Source organism: Paralichthys olivaceus, chromosome 9 (assembly GCF_024713975.1).
Source record: "Paralichthys olivaceus isolate ysfri-2021 chromosome 9, ASM2471397v2, whole genome shotgun sequence".
Classification (NCBI taxonomy): domain Eukaryota; kingdom Metazoa; phylum Chordata; class Actinopteri; order Pleuronectiformes; family Paralichthyidae; genus Paralichthys; species Paralichthys olivaceus.
This window is the reverse complement of record NC_091101.1, coordinates 22,716,342-22,734,038: the sequence shown is the minus strand read 5'-3', so window position 1 is coordinate 22,734,038 and position 17,697 is coordinate 22,716,342. Positions and strand designations below refer to the sequence as shown.

Below are 17,697 nucleotides of genomic sequence, written 5' to 3'. Positions count from 1 at the left end.
ATATTTAATACTCGTGTCTCAATTGTAAATGAAAAATCTATCTTTGATTTTTTTTTTTTTTGACTTTTGGAAAAACCAATATAAATGCAAAAATCAGTTTTGTAGCTGCAGCTTTCGATCACCCAGTCGTCAGGATGTTGTGAATACTTGAATTTCTCTACTTTTCCACAAGGATTTCATGTTTCACGTTTGCTTAAAATCTGCACAGTTCATGAAATAAAGTTTATTATCATATTAACTGTTCCCCCTGAAACAGCAGGTGAGGAAAACAATCTCACCTCAAAGTCCAAGTTGTTTAATATATCAACTCCGGGGGTTATGGGAAATTGTAAAACACGAGTCAGTCACTGAAAATAATGTCTGAATTCACATCTAAATGACAATAGCAAACTCTAATAATTATTATTATAATATTGACTGTAAATAAATACGACCTTTAGCTCTAATTCCAACCTGAACTTTAAAATCGAATATTAAACTGAGAAAACGTCCTCACTTCGCTGCACCTTGGTTTTCTCACCAGCCTTGCGAGGACACAGGGGTCCTCATAAAAACTGCAACACACGGACATGCTCACACACACTGAAACGTGTCAAACCCAATCAAGCAGCCCTAGTCATGGCAGGCACGAACACATGCCCTACAACACCACAACGCACGACAGCACTCGTGGGTGCAGTCATGCATGTTCATCATGTATAGATACAATCCCCCTCTCTCTCTGACACACACACACACACACCCTGTGCAGACTGCTTACTGCTCTTCAAGTGTTTCTTGTGGGTGTTTGCATTATTTTTTTGTTTGCCCTCCACCCACATAAACACAAACCACCAGTTTCACAATCAACCAGCACTTGTTCCCCACAGGCCTGACGCAGACTTCACTCCTCGTTCAGTTACTGCAGCCCCGGACTGATGGATTCGGTCGGACAGATTGCATTGATTGATTAAATGCTTCAAAGAAAGAGACAACTAAAGAAAGCAGAAGAAAAAACAACCCTCATACGTCTCAACAGGGAGAAAAAATCGACACTGACAGTTTTTACTAAATATATCCGGAGCGGTTCTAAGAAACGACGTAAAGTGACACATTTTTCAAGTCTCCACTTAATCTTAATTTAATTGTAAGTGATCTTCTTAGACAGTTGGAGACAGCTGATGAAAAAATTGAAAGTGGTTTTGAAGCAGATATATATTTGTTTTGATTTCACAGTGATGTCAGAACTCTGTTCAACATCAAGACGGATTCTCTGCTGCATTAAGAGTCGATGAACGCTCCGGACTGCAAACCCCTCGTCTGATTATGGGATGAGACCATATTCTGTTTTTTAGATCGCAGTCAACCTTTTCTGTATTTAACCACAAAATAATCTTTCTCACACCAAATGCCTGAAAACCACCAAAGCCATAATTCCTCCACACTTTTGTTGCCTTGATCTAACCCCAGTCACCCTCCACCACAGCCTCCTCCTCTGCGGCTCCGCTGCTTCGCCTGTTAATTCATTCAGAACTAAAAAGCAGGATCCCATCAGGACGCAGACAAACACGTTCTCACAGAGATGCAGAGTCAGAACTACACATCCCTCAGAAACACATAAAAAAACACTGCCCTGTTTCTCTTAAATGATGCATTTTCACAAACAAAAGTTTCAGGTCAGAGGGAAAAGTTTCCTGTGGTTATTTGTTTTTTTCTCTCTCCTCTGCATCGTGAATCAGTTATGAGCCTGGTCTCTGTTTGCTCCGCGGCTCAGCCTTTAATCATGCTCAACACTCCGCCCATGAAACATTGATGCCCCCCTGTTTCTGCCGGGTGACGAGCATCGCGCAAAAGCTAAGATCAAACACGGAGTGAATTTTTCAGGAAGCAGACGGAGCAGAGCAGGGATTCTGTGGGTTTTAACCGCAGCGATCATCCTTTAAAAAACAACACATTTGTGGTTCCAACCTGTTTGTTTCTCTTCTGTTCGGGGAATTAGAGACAAAAACAAAGGTTTGGACAAATCTGAGGGAACAATTCGTGAGCTGTTTGTGTTCGACCACTGGAAAACAGAGCTTCTCATGTTACGTCTTCGTCTCAAAGATCCTCTCTCCTTAAATATTCCTTTTCAAAACAACAACTTACTTTCCTCTTATGTCCTTTACATTTTTATTTGTAAAGGACAGAATGTGAAGGGCAGATATGGAGGATTATGGACTCACAATTGTCATATTATTTGATTTTTAGCATCTAAATTCACTTGAAGTTGAGTGTTATTCTTAAAAAAGTACAAAAACTGAAGTGTGACTCATGTGTAATAACTCGCTTTTGAATACAACTCCAAAAATGTAACTTATCTCTTTGCACAAAAGACAAAATTGATGGAAAAGCAAAATGAAACGCGAATGAAAAATGTGCGACGGCGTCCCACACGTGTGAGACATGTATTCACCTTCATGTGTCGTCGCCTCCGTCTGAAGCGCAGCAGCTCTTTGTGTTGGCGAGCGATGAAGTTGACAGCGGCGTACTCCAGCAGGGCCGAGAACACGAAGAGCAGACACACGGCCATCCAGATATCGATGGCTTTTACATACGACACCTGCGGGCAGGGAACACAGAGGAACGTTTGTTGAGTTAAAGGTTTCGTGGTTACATCACAAATTTCTCCCCGAACATTGTCCGATTTGAGACCCGATTTATTTTTACCTTTGCGACATAAAAAGTGCAGAATGAGAAGGTTCGTCCAGTGTGGGACAAATATACTCTTTATAGAAACAACCGGTGGAGTCGCCCCCTGCTGGTCAGGTTACAGGCTCTTCTGCATTGGCACCAGGACTCAACGTCTATTTGTATGTTCAGTCTATGTTGTAGAGTGAAAACCTACAGACTCTCACCAGGCTCCGAGGTGAGATGAAGTTTCACAGTGGTCCATGTTGTAATAATAAATTTACATCCAATGAACCAGCAGGACTAAAGGACACATGATCAGCTGCAAAAGATCAGTTTAACGTCATCAGGAGTTTGGTGTGAAGTGGACAAGGTGAGTCCTGTGCAGATAATCAGGGCTAAATGAAGATCATTGTCTGATTGCTATCAGCGCACCAAGCACCATTATTCAAGTGAATTCAGTCTGTCAGTGCGAGTCTCCTCCTCGTCTCCTCTAAGCAATTACAGCGAGCAGCCAGAGAGGGAGATTCCCTGATCTGTTTCACAGAGAATAAACCCAACAATCAGACGTTTAAAATCCAATTAAACTATGACTTTAGATCACGTTACACACACACACACACACACACACACACACACACACACACACACACACACACACACACACACACACACATGGTTTGATGGTCATCCAGGCAGAGAGAGAGAATAAAAGGCAGAAGAAAAGGAATACAAGCGTTCCTACATTTATCATCATATAAATATATATATATATATATATATATATATATATATATATATATATATATATACATACTATCAGCAAACTCCACTACTACAACTACTTCATAAGACATTTAGCAGAAGCGTGTGTCCTCCCTGCTCTGCGTCTTTTGAATTTCCAGGGTGAGAAACTTCAGCCGAGTTCAAATTACACTTTAAGAGAAAAATAGTTTGGAGACATCTGATTTTGAGGTGCACAAGGAGGTTCACAAAATATTTACTTCTGAATTTTGTTTGTGCTGCTTCATTGTGTCATCTTGAACTTCTTAACATGTAACTTAACTAAAATCAGCACAAGGTCACTGTGAAATATCAAAAAACAGAACAACATAACAACTGACTCTCCTCCTTCCTCACCCCTTCTTTCCTGCCTACTCTCCCTCCCCCCCTTCATCTCTCCTATATCCGTGTTTCCTTCGTCCTCTCCTCACGTCTCCTCTACCTCTCCGTCTGTGTCTACCTAAGCTCAGCTGTGATCATTATTGTGACAGCTGAACTGCAGAGGAATCACGGTTCACTTGTTTAATTTTCAGAGCGCATGAAGCACCTAATGTCAACAAACACGAGTGAGTGATGAGTGTGTGTGTGTGTGTGTGTGTTGGGGGATTACATACTCCCTGGATATAATTATACAATCCTTCCACCTCACGCAAACACACATCATGTGTTTCTCCTGAATCTGAAAATATCTCACAGGAAAAGATTTGTCTATTTATTCATCATTTCCCTCGTATCCTCTCCTCTTCTGGGATTCAGGAAATGTTCCTGGAGAAACTTTATCGACAAAGCTCACCTTGGGCAGGGAGGCTCTGGAGCCGGAGCTCTGCGTGGTCATGGTCAGCACGGTGGTGATGCCCAGACCCACCCGGGCGGGCGCGGCGTCCATGTTGATCCAGAAGGAAACCCAGGACAGGATGACGATGAGCAGCGAGGGGATGTACATCTGGATCAGGTAGTAGCCCATCTGACGCTCCAGGTGGAAACGAGCCTCGATGCAGGTGAATTTTCCTGCAGGAGGAAGAAAGAGGATTGTTACTGAGAGCTGGATGACAGGGAGAGGAGTTTGGGAAGGAGGAGAGAGGAAGAGAAAAGAGTTGAGTGATTTGATTGAAGTTATTGAGTCCAGGACGAAGAAAAGAAACAAAGAAAAAAGAAGGATCATTATTTTAATGTCACTCTGTCAATTTAACCTCTAAAAAAACCATCAGAGTCACATTGATCTCTGTTAAGAAATGAACCAGATGAACGGACTGAGGTTAGATTCCTTTATCCTTTCAAGAGCTGAAACTAATTCAGATTTCTTCTGTCCGTATTGTAAGATATGTGAGTATCTATTGCACTGAACATTTGCTGGAGGATTCTCCTTCTATTTTAAATATTTGAGCTGCTGCACTTCTCATTTCAAGGCTGCACCAGGTTAATCCCAGTTGATCCTGGGTGAGATGTGTCGTACGCCTTGGACAGTTCGATATAACAAACGAACAAACATCAATGTTACCTGGAAGAGGAAACCAGAGAATTGCGGATCCAAATAAGAATTCTGATCTAGCAGATTCAAATGTGGCTTCATGGGAAAGTAGGATTTATTTAACTGTATCAAACGAAGCCACAAACCTGTAACCACGAATGTGTAGCTGAGAAAATGTGAATTCACAAGAGAATCAACGGTTTAATATGAATCTTACAGTTTTAGAACAACGTCCAAACTGACACGATGGATTTGAGGCTGGATTTAAGCGACTATGAGGCCTTAGTGGAGAAATGAGTGATATTCCAGGTTAGATCTGTTCTGATGTGCATTGAATTTTTATAGACTTTAAACATGCATCCTCCCAAAAAACTTTTATCATTGTAATGGGACGACTCGCGTCAGATTTATATTCATGGAGACACTTCTCTGTCTCGGTGGGTGTCCTCTTCTCAACACGGATCTCTCGTTTGCAAATATAAAAAATAAAAAAAATAAAAATTTGCAGTACACGAGGAACACAAAAGAAATAATAATGCTGGTGTCGATGTTTAAACTTCACTCAAAGGCAAAAATGCTCTTTCATCAGTTTCCCCCGAGGCGGTGCAGCTCCATTAGTGTTCGTGAGTTCCCTGATATCGTCCTGTGAAAGGCCACATTCTCTAAACACTGACACAGTCCCCGGGAAAAACTGGTGGGGAAGGCCGAGAGAGAAAAAGAAGGAGGAAGAGAGAGAGAGAGAGAGAGGGGGATCAGAGAGGAGGAGCTGATGGAGAGGCGGTGGAAAGGAGGATGAGCCAGGGTGGGGAGAGAGGGACTGAAGACAAACTCAGAGGCTAAATGTCGTCTTTCTTCAGCGTGAACACTGAGCCAGAGTGTAACACAGGAAATCTGACGGACGTAAATGCCGAGGTCTGCTGAAAAGTTAAAGAACCTGGAGATGTGGAATATTTGAAAACAGACGCAGGAGGTGGATTTGGATTTATGCTGATTCTGATTTACTCACCCTCATTTCAATAAATCTTTTCCAGTCTTTAACCATTCACCTGTTCACACACACATTCATATAGTGGGAGACGGAGTGATCCACAACCTCCTAGTTTGTGGACGACCCGCTCTACCTCCTGAGCCACAGTTGCTCCATTTCTCTATAAGTGTCTTAACCTGTTTTGACGGCACATCGTGACTGTGATGGTGGATCCCATCGACTGCGTGATCGCACCATAAAAAACATTTCCAGCGTGTAGGTGTGTTGTCACGTGAGACTCGCCGCCAATGACAAGTTTACACCCACAGTCGACAGAGCGTCTGAATGGTGGTTCACAGCTTGTCGCCCCCTGTAGGAGGAGTGACGACACAACAGCAACTAGTCTCTCTGTTCTGTTGGTTCCTCGCAGGCAGGACGTCAAGGATGAGATTTCCAGACTCCTACAAGAAGCTTTGACAGTTTTACAGACATGCGGAGGGAGGAGTCGTTCGCCAGAGCCTCCAAACACCTGTGATATCAGTATTTTTTTTGTCAGTTTGCTGTTTCTGTGTTTCTTAAAAAACGATATCAGCCTATTTCCCGAGACAAACGCGTGAATAATTTGATCCCTCCTGCTGTCATCTTTAGTTTTTCATGGCACCCTAACGTGACCTTTGTTGCATTCAGCAGTTAAACTGCACACGCTGTGTTCAGTGTCGGGCTGCAGTCTGCCAGCAGCTGCGTTCGTCCTTGTGAAGCTGTGAAGGGAGACTCACAGTGGGTGTTTACGCTCGCAGCGTGTTGTCGTAAAAAAGGGGGAGTCGAGAGATAAGGAGGGATTGAGCTTCACCTCCTTCTGTTAATCTCTCTGCTCCTGTTTTACTACGAGACGCTAATATGCAAAAGAAGAAGAAGAACAGCACGAGTGGTGCTCAGCACTCCACGACTTTATGTTTTTTTTATTTGTGCCAATCAAACCATGTGAAAACAGTTTCTGTGGTTGTAGGTTTTTGATGCATTTCACTGCTTAAAGCAACAAATACTAATTTAGTTTGTACATTTTTTAAGAGAAAATACAGATGCTATGTAAAAAATGAAAAGAAAGTCTGCACCAGAGATAATTAAATTAAGTCAAGCTGCAGTGGGTTTATTTACATCTCAGTACAGTAACAAATGTCCCTCTTTCTCCTGCTGTAATGTAATGAGCGCGCTGGGTCTCATAATAAACCACAGAGGAGCCAGAGAGCGAGATGGCCGACAATCCATTTAATCAAAGAGGATCAATAGAGAGGCAGCCTCATCAATTAGAGTTAACCCTGAAAGACTGAAAGAAAAGAGGAGGAGAGAGGGGGAGAGGAAATGTGATGTTGCAGCGAGAGGAATGAAGAGGGGAGGAAGATGTGAGAGGACGGGGGGAGAGGGAGAGAGAGAGAGAGAGAGAGAGAAGGAGAAAATGACAGCGGCTCGAGGAGGATGAAGAGAGGGAGAAAGGAAGAGAAGGAGGAGGAGAGTCGATGAGGTTGCACTTGATTTATAGCTGTGATACACTTCAGAGCTTTTAAGTGCTGTCCATATTTTCCATCTGATAAGAAGATTGAAATTATTCAGCCGGGCCCCTATCTCACTGTGTGTGTGTGTGTGTGTGTGTGTGTGTGTGTGTGTGCGCGCTCCATACTCTGATGTATGTACACACACTTTGCTCCAGTATGCATGTTTTTATGTGCATGTATCGACACTTAAAAATAATTAAAGGTTATATGTAGAATATTCACCGTTACTAGATGTTGCAGCACAGCACCAGCTGGTAGAATTGTTAGCATATAGTCGAGCTGCGTGTAGCCCATGATAATGGTGTAGGGTTAGAGTGAGACTAAGAGTTAAATTAAAGTTAAGGGATTGATGTCAGTGTTAGTTAAGGTTTGGGTGCAGGTGCAGGTACATGCATTAGTGTGTGTGGGTAAACACCTCCTGCACCCAAACACACTACAAACATATCAGCCAGAAAACAAAAGTGCCCCGCAATGCAGAAGAAACAGTGATTAGTATTTCAAACATGACTTTTTCTGTGTGTGTGTGTGTGTGTGTGTGTGTGTGTGCCGGTGGATGGAGGGATGGAAAGAAATAAAACAGTAAGAGTGGAAGAGAGAGAAGACGAGATAAAGAGAATTACTCTCTCTCTCTCTCTAGAGTCACAATAGACTGCAGCTAATAAATCTGAGGGAAAACGACACCTTAATTCCCTTTTAAAGTTTGATTGGGAGGCAGCGGGGCGTGTGCACGCCAACACACACACACACACACACACACACACACACACACACACACACACACACACACACACACACAGGCACACACACACACACACAAAGCACACCATCGCAGGGGAATGTACGTGCACAGTCACAGAGGAGCAGCGTGGCTGGAGAGTAATGGGCCAGAGATGAGACGAGAAAGGGGGGAGAAACAGAAATATGGAAAGAGGGGAGGAGAGAGAGGAGAGAAAATTGTCCTTGAAGAATTCACAGGAAAGAGGTTTGAACTTGTTAAAGTCAGATTTGACAGAAAAGACGCAGAATCTCTACAGAGACTTTCCGCCTCGTGCAGCTTCTTGGTTTAACGGGACGTTAGCTGACGCAGCAGCAGAACATGGAGCCCATGTAACAGTCGTTTATGTTTGTGCCGTTACTCATTTATTTATTTTACCCTGTGTGATCTTCAACTGTGTAATAATTCAACAAAACAAATAAACCTCAGAATTCAGCAAATAATGCAGAATCTGCCTGAGTCAATATTACACTTTCGCAAATTCTCTGATTTCATTCAAATAAAATCATGTAATAAAATTCACTGGGTCAGTTTATCGTGGATTAAATTGTTTTCCTGTAGATTCCTGTTTCATTTTGTTTTCAAACAGGAAACACCATAAAAGGCATGAAACATGGTGTAAGATTGACTCTATGGAAACATTTTAAATGCATTTATAACAAAGCTGAGGATTATCTCTTCATTTTGCGTGCAGATGTGTGTTTGCATGATGGTATGGATTATGTGTGCATTTAAACTGTGTGTGTGTGTGTGTGTGTGTGTGTGTGTGTGTGTGTGTGGGTGGGTGCAGAGTCGTGTCAAAGCTTCTTGTCTGGAGGTGGATCGTTCATCTCCTCAGTGGCGACAGGAGACGACGACCTCAGTGTGAGTGATGGCTCTGAATCTGAACTAATCAGCCAGCTGCACAAGCACACACACACGCACACACACACACACAAACACGCACACACACACACACACACAGGCACACACGCACGCACGCATGCACGCACACACACGATGACCAGCAGCTTGATAATGTCCTACAGAGTTTGTTGTGCTTCACTTTTGTTTGTGTTGTTTAGAATACCAACTGTCTGAGCTTCACCAGACAAAATAAAGACAACAAATACCCACAATGCATCTGATCATGACTTTCTGTAGTGAATCAAAGTCAAACTGAGAAACTGTGGTTTTGTTTGGATTGGACCGAATCTGAGGACGAACCAAAAAAAGTACAAAAGTGGACAAACAGCCGAGTCACGGGTGAAGTAAAGCAAATCTGAGGTCTTGAGAATTAAACTATTTTGTGAAAATGCATTTTAGTTGAAGCATGTGATGTAAAAAAAATTACATTTAACAAAAACGTTTCACGTCACTTTAACTTCACACCAAAGATTCTACTTCTCAAACTTAAACTGTTTCTCCTAAACATCTCCAGCTCTATACTTTCAGACAGCCCCCTATACCCAGACTGTGTATTTATTGTATATATATATATATATATATATATATATATATATATATATATATATATATATTGTGTGTTTTCTCTGGAGCGAGAATTGTGGACTGGCGAGGTGAACCCGCACAGATGGTTCCAGACACACTTGGACGACCTGGAGGGAGAAACAGAGCGTGGCGGCCGCCCCCGTCCTCGGATACATTCTCCTCGCTCGTCTCTTTTTCTGCTGCTCGCTTATTTCTGCTGCTGCTCAGATTTATTCACATGAGGCAGCTTATACTTCCCCTCTGTTTTTACTTTCTAGTACTTTCTCTTAATCCCCCCCATCTTTTCTTCTATTCCCTTCTGCTTTTCTCACCTCTTCTCCTCTGCAGTTTTCTCTGTTTAACTGCTCTTTTCTTTTCTTTCCTTTTCTTTCTCACCTTTTCCTTCTTGTCCACTTTATCTTTGACCAATGTTTTTTCTCTTCCCCTCTATTACCTCAGATCCTTCATTTCTTTATGCTGATTCCGTATCTCCCCTGAAAACAAACGTTAAATAAATATAAAGTTAAAGTTAAAAAAAGGCAGTTATTTATAACTTCTCTGAACACCATGTTTTTCCTCGTCACTGAGTCGCACTGAAAGTTTCATGACACTGGAAGGAAAATAAAACAACATTTGGAGGAATATGTATTTTCATCTCAGTGTCGTATCCCTGTTATTTCCAAATTGTACACACGTTCAAATGAAAACGAAATCCCGTCTCTGACTCACACAGGATTTCAGCAGCGTCTCCAGGAAAACATACTTCTCTTCATTTCAAAGAGGACGTGATCACCTAGTCTGAATTTAGATAAAATGCTCCCTTCATTAGACAGAGTCACATCCTTCGCTCCATTTCCCTCTCTTTAACTAAATCTGGAGAATCGGAGGTAAAATAAAAACGAGGCCTGATGGATAGATGAAAAAAACAGGTGTGAAGGTTCCTCAGACCAGAGGAGGTGTTCTGGGTCTGGATCAAACTGAGCCATGGTTCTGTTGGTTTCCAGAGCGAAAACTCTTTTTTTGGACTTTTGGACCAATCACAGGAAACAGAGACAGCATTAAACAATAGAAGAAGAGGAAGCAGCTGCAGGACTGCAGACGTTCATTTGGTGCATTTGAACTAGTTTGGAGTACTGTAGTACTGTAGTACTGTGGAGTACTGCGGTGAACCCAAAACTAATCAGCTGTGGAACAAACACGTGAAGCTCCGAGGGTCGTATCCATGGCTACTGGGTGAAACTGTTAAACTGGGTTAAACCATTATGTTGCTGGGTTATAACAAACCAACTGCTCTCTAATATCACTATCACATCTGTATCTGCAACATTTGTCAAAAATAAGAATGAACGAATAAAGAATAAAACCATGTGATCAGTGTTGAACCTCTCACCTGTGTTGTAGTGCTTGGTGCAGTAGCGCAGGTCCTTCTCCTCTTTGAGTATGAACTGAGGTAGCGTCAGCCCGTCGGCCACCTGCACGGCTCCCTTCTCATCCCACTCGAATATGAGGTCGTTCATGGTGTAGCCGACTGTAGGAGAGAGCAGGAAACAGGAAGTTGGACAGTTTTCAGTCTGTTCTTTTCTCCTCTGAACAGGAGGATGATCGAGCTGCGTTTAAGTGCCGGTGGAAAACCGGGGCATTCCTTCACGATCACCTCTGTAGGTGGTTTGGCTCATCAGTACTTGTGCTTAATACGTCTTGGTTTGTTTACCAGATCTGTCTGATCACCCAAAACAACGATGCAAATTCAAATCCATGAAATTTTATCCAATACATAAAAAAATACTTATTTTTCTTTGCTGTACACACACAGACGTTCGTGTTCGAACCTCTGTGCTGCTCTGAACGACTCAGACATGAACATGTGACGACAGAATTTAAATTTCCTGCCTGAGCTGTTCACATGAGGAAATGGGCGCCAGGTTAAAACCGTCTCCGAGTCGGACGGTGACAGCGACGTCGTCCGTCCATCCAGTACCCGGCCGCTTCCTTTTGAAGCTTTATAATCAAGTATGAGTGCAACACCAGTGAGCCATGTACGGTTCTGTCTTTGTTTGGTGCTCAGTGACCCGACAGTGAAAGAACAGAACTGTTTGAAAATCAGCTGCTCTGATTCCTCTCACGTCTGAGCAGAGAATGAAAAGGCCACGAGAAATCTATATCATATCTCTCACACTGCCAGCTGCTCAGTGACGGATGCTTCCACACAGCCTCTGTGTGTGTGTGTGTGTGTGTGTGTGTGTGTTTACTCACAGCTCTCCAGCTGCATGATGCACGTCTGGACGTCCATAGGGAAGTTCTTCAAATCCATGGGACAGGCCAAGATCAGTGTTATTCTGCAGAAACACACACACACTTCAAAATATTGCACTGGCTGAACATTTCAAACCTGAAACTCAAAGAAGTTTCCTACGTACGTAATCGATTAAATAATCTGAGCAACATCCCCGACACTGACGATCGTGTTTGGGAAACCTACAGAAAACACGTCGACGTTGGAGTCACAGTTTCACAGCGTCGTCGTCTCTGCTGGACGACAACCTGTGGCTCAGGGAGAATGAATCCATCTCACGCGAAGCTGATCAGTGAAACTCTGAAAATGAAAACGTTTGAGGAGAAGTCGCTGCGGCGTCGTAGTGACAGATTCGATTTCTGAGTCTCAGGCACCAGAATGAATTTCCGCTGTCACACAGAGGGAATGTATCTCCGTCGACATTCTTCTCCCCAGAAATTAATGGGAAAACCATTTTTGCAACTGATATGATGCATTGTCGAAATGAAAGACTTTCATTTTTGAAATGAGATATTCAGCAATTAAAACATAACAGAAATTATTACTGCTCCACGCCGCACATTAGATAATTTTGATTTACAAAACTAGTTGGGGCAGATTATTTCAAATCAGGGACACTGCTGGAAATATACATCAATCCATGATTTATTACAATATGAATCAAGCTTTTATCTACTGTTCTGTCAGAAATTAAAAAGAGATTTGTTGTTTTTTATGCTGTCACCATCTGACAGAAGTTAGCTTTTCTATCTTATAATTACACAGTCATCAACAATATTTTAAATTCGGTATAAAAACAGGAATTAAATGGAAAAACACTGATCTCTTATCTCCATTAAAGTCCATTTATTGGCTTTTCTTGAGCTTTCCATTGAATCACATGTGCTTGAATTTGCCTTATGGTCAATGATAATAAACCTTGAACCTCAGGTTTCTTCAAAGTTTCTGGTATTCATACTGAAGATAAAGGAAATTAATCTTTTCTCTGTTAAATGTCCATTTTTCTCTTATACACCAATATATAACCTGTATTTCAGATTTTTATGTAATGTATTTTATCTTCTTGTTATATTTGGGTGTGGTTTTCATATACGCCTGGATTCTACCATACTCTAAACTAAACAATTAATATCACATTATATTCAGGACTGTGCATCTTAAATATGTCCTTTAATACCAATTAGCATCACGTTTGGTTTCATTCCTTACTGATAAATTGTGGTAATCAGGGAGTTTGTTAAAGTTAATTCTCCGACAAAGTTCCAACACCATAAATCACCACAACTGAAAATCTCTAAATCACAAACTGTTATTTAAGAGTAATTAAAGTCACAAACTAATTTCACTGATACGAAGCAAACTCCCGTTTGGTTCGTGCGGAGTCGAAGCTGTCAGCAGGTGATTTCACTGCACACGCTCCGTCCTGCTCCAACCTGCTCCAACACGACACACGCTGTTACAACACGCTCGTCCGGTCGGCCTCATGTACCAAATAAACTTTGCTGCGTCGGCACATCGTAACAAATCCCTGACAGAATGCTGAATGTGTATTACACACATGGTGTCGTCTTTGCAGATGTCCCACTTTCTCACAGAGTAAGATTCAGCGCCGGGGTTTCGTTTGGCTGCATCGGGACTGTACTCGCCATATGCTGCTAAAGTTAATGCCTTGCTTTGTTCCCCAGAGGGAGTTGAACCTCAAACCCTGCAGGTGCTGTGACGGGGTTACAATAAAAATCCTACATATCTGTTGCAGGATAGGAGACCGTTGATTGTAAATAAAGATGGACGACAAGACAGCTCTGAAATGTTAAGCTAAAACATCTTGATCGCCCCCTGGTGGCTGGCTGCTGTATAAGTCAACTAAGAAACTCAAAGAACTCGTCAAATAACCTTTTTGCTCATGTTTCCAATAAGTTTGGTTAAATTCACTAAAGACGTTTCGATAAAGGTGCCAGATATTTTATTTGTTTTATAGAAATCTTAAATTCTGTGTTTCTTTCATAAATACATGATGATCAAACCCACATGGGAGCAAATAAAGGCTCCTTCTGATGTTGTCAGGTTAAAAAAATCAAAGTGCAGCATTCATCCCTTCATCCTGATGATATTTGTTAAGGGCCAATCTCACTCCTCCTCCTGCTGGACATGAAGGTGAACACTGAGGTTGATAACGGATCAGACTCGCTGCTGGAATACTAAGAGGCTGAGTAGATTACCCCGGCTGCTGCTGCTGCTGCCGCTGCTGCTGCGGCGGCGGCTTCTCATTCGCCCCTGAGCAGAGGCAATAACAGCGAGGAGGCAGCGGCGGGCTAAAAGGTTTGTCGGCTGAAGGTGGCCATAACTCTGAGAGCCTTGAAGGGGATGTTTTTTAGATACAAAGAGAAACAGAGGGAGGAAGTGGAGCCGAGGAGGAAATAAAAACCTCTGCAGCAGAGGATGAAGGTTGTTCCAAACATCCCTCCTTCATCTGTTCATCTATTTCTGTAATGTGTTTTTATAAAGGAGACATATTATGCTCACATTCAGGTTGATCATTATAATCTGTGTTATCAGTTGAAAACACATCACTTTCCTCAGACTGTCCATTGCTGCAGCTCCTCTTTTCAGCCTCTGTCTGAAACCTGCTTTGTTCAGTGGGCGTGACTAGCCTAGCCGCGCATTAAGCAAATGTTAGGGCGTCGCGATGTCACGTGAAACCGCAAAATAGCGGAATCAAACCTCCACTCACCGTATGCTGTAGAGCACGTTGCCGTTTTTCGAGATGCGCAGCAGCTTGTTGTCGGTGGTGACCTCGTGGAAGTTGGCCCCCTTCTCGTTGGCAAAGAACAAATCAGGTTTCCAGATGGAGTCCAACATGGAGGGGTCGAGGTCCAGCGAGTCGTCGGGGTACTCGCTGTACGCCAGCCGGGGGTCGTTCCACTGCTGCCTCAGGAAGATGTTCACTCTGTAGTCCTGAGAAAAAAACAGGGAGGGAGGAAAACATGTTGTTAGAGGGGAGAGAGAACAACAACTAAACCGAAGTTCAGTGGAGGTTGACCTGTCATTATTACATGTAGTTTATTAATCAATAGTATATTAAGTTAAGTGTCCACTGATGATATTGACCAGGCGTCATATTTATCAATAATGCGAGGACGGCTAAAATAGTTAGTTAGTGCAACTAATGTGACTTAAAACGCAGTTTGCTTTATATCAGAAATTAGACAGTCCTTAAAATGTTGTGGCCGTTGATTGTAAATAAAGATGGACGACATGACAGGTCTCATGTTCATCAACCACTGCCCCCCCCCTCCCCCCCCACGACCACAGCTGCTCCAGAGGTCCAGAATCTCTCTGATGCAGACGAGACAGACGAGAGGGAAACAGATCCACCAGAGAGATTTAATCAAAACAAAAACAGAAAACGATGTAAAGCACAAATCCAGGGAAAAAACGAGGGATGTAAAATATATGTGCAGGAAGAAGCTTCCTTTAAAGCAAGAAAAGAGATGAGAGGAAGAAAAAAAAAAAAAAGACTCGTCGAGGGTCACTGCACTGCTGACTCAAGACGCTATAACTCAGGGCGGAGGAACGGATCGACAGACACCAGCAGATGTAGAGATGGATGATGGGCAGGATTTTCACGGTCGGGTGAGCAGGTGGTTATGGGTCTTCATCCATATGTCGTTTTCTGCTTTGTGTGAATGTAGAGACTTTACTGATCACGGCCAGTTGTGGCTCGAAGCTACATCTGAGATCTGTTTCTGCCTGTGAGCCAGTTTCAGATCCTCCTCAGCCTCAAACGCCACAGACGACGCCGCTGTTCTTTTATTTTAATCTTTCTGTCCTTTATTGTTCTCCTGAGTCTTGGAGGCTTTTTCTAAAGGTTTATTTCCGATATACAGTTATTTTAACAAGACTAAAAAAGATGTTCTATATATAGACGTGCAGACGGATGTGAGGAGCGACGTCCTGGTACAGAGCCGGGCGGCAGCTGAAGGTCACCGAGCGGCTGCTTCCTCTTTAGTCTTACACGAGGAGATGGAGAGATACAAGTGTCAGGGAGAGATTAACAGAAGATGGAATGTTTCGAAGACAAAGCCTCTGACGTGGATGTATAGTTTTCAAAACTCGCAGTTCTCTCAAGGATAGAGCGTTAATGATGCTTCTGTTAAAGCAGCTTTCAAATGAGCCAGAAACACAGATCTATTTTGTTTCATCCCCTCAAATCAAACAAATTAGTGTTTTCTAAAGAAATTTAGAAAATAACAAATGAATTCCACCAAACGTCCAGCATGAAAGTTTAATGAGGTCCATTATCTTAAATGATTGAATGAGGAGGCAGAAATCCTGAGGGAAGATTCCATCATGTGATTCACTGAACATGATGTTTGACTTTTGACTCAGCTGATCTTTGCTTCATCGGAGTGAATCAGAGATTCACAGATTCTGATGCTGGTTTCAAAAGGTTTCGTTCAGCTGGAGGAGGTTAAATCCAGAATCCAGCAGAAACAAACCTCCACCAGGAGGATTTCAGACCTTCAGCCTCCACAGTTTAACTGAGAATCAATACGTCTCCTACAAGTCGGACTGTGTGTGTGCGTGTGTGTGTGTGTTCTATCTCCTCTTCTATCTCTGTGAGGCCCAACTGGAGTTTCACAATATATCTTTACTTTAGAAAATGTAAATATTCCAGGAATCATGTGTAACTCATGACCTCATCAAGGAGGTTATGTTTTTGTTTTGTTAGTTACCATGAGATCTGACTGTCTGCGAGCACGGTAACAACTTCATGGACGATAGTGTCACAGCTCAGTCTGCACACAGATAAACACCCAGAGAGAGATCTCATGTTAATTTGAGGAATGTGTAAAGAATTATTTTTGGTTCGTTATGAAACTATGGCACGACAAATTACAAAATGGCATCGCCACAGTCTGGATAATTAACAGGAAACGTCGATTTGACACAGGCACACACAGATATAGTTCACACATCTCTTTTTTATATAATCTAAAAATTCTCCTCACACATAATTATGATTTTACTTTTCCTTCTGTCTCTTTTCCTCCCTCATCTCTGTCCATACACGACGTCCATCAGCTCAGAGTTCCATTGTAAAGAGCCTCCTCGTTCAGCACAGGGTGGCATTTAACTCGGCCCTCCATCCCCCTAATTGTCAATTATTCTCAGAAAATAGAGCTCGGACACTTGGTCCAGGCCGCAGCCGTCATTAAGCCCCGGAGGGTCTACCAGAAATGAGTCGCAGGGACGCGGCGCGGCCACGACAGCAGCACCAGCAGGTGGCATTTGAAAATTTTCCACGTGAGAAATACAGTCACATGGCAATCAGTGTCGGCGAGAGCCCTTCGCCGTTTATCAATGTTTATTAGACCGAATATCTCAAATGAAACAAATGAGCTCGACCTTTCGTGAATGACTCGCCTTCTCTCTCCTGCTCCAAATGATAAACAAGCCGAAATGGTGCAGAGATGAGGAGAGTGTGTCGATGGAGGGAGAGAGCGAGGAACACAAAGAGAGGGGGCAGCTATTATATCAATTTTTCTTTGTTTATTTTCAGACACTGATTTTCTTGATTTCAGTGTCTTATTTAATTTGTAAATCTTTCCCTTAATGTATTCATTAAAATTATTATTTTGATTTATCCACTCAGAATTTAATTGAATTTGCTCAAACTATACGTTTCTTTTTTGTAAAGTACGTTTAGTATTTAGAGACAAATGTTGAACATCACAAATCAAA

General features: G+C 42.5%; 1 protein-coding gene across 6 annotated transcripts in view; it reads right to left on the bottom strand.

Annotated features, from left to right (window-relative positions):
- The window catches only part of glra1 (glycine receptor, alpha 1), an 85,673-nt gene that overhangs the window by 16,631 nt on the left and 51,345 nt on the right, over positions 1-17,697 (bottom strand). For all 6 annotated transcript variants that reach the window (XM_069531536.1, XM_069531537.1, XM_069531540.1 and 3 more), the window contains 5 exons: positions 14,684-14,907; positions 11,913-11,995; positions 11,050-11,187; positions 4,223-4,437; positions 2,432-2,578 (listed from right to left, as the gene is read on the bottom strand). In XM_069531536.1, coding sequence (XP_069387637.1) covers positions 2,432-2,578; positions 4,223-4,437; positions 11,050-11,187; positions 11,913-11,995; positions 14,684-14,907 — 807 coding nt within the window. The remainder of the gene's footprint in view (positions 1-2,431; positions 2,579-4,222; positions 4,438-11,049; positions 11,188-11,912; positions 11,996-14,683; positions 14,908-17,697) is intronic.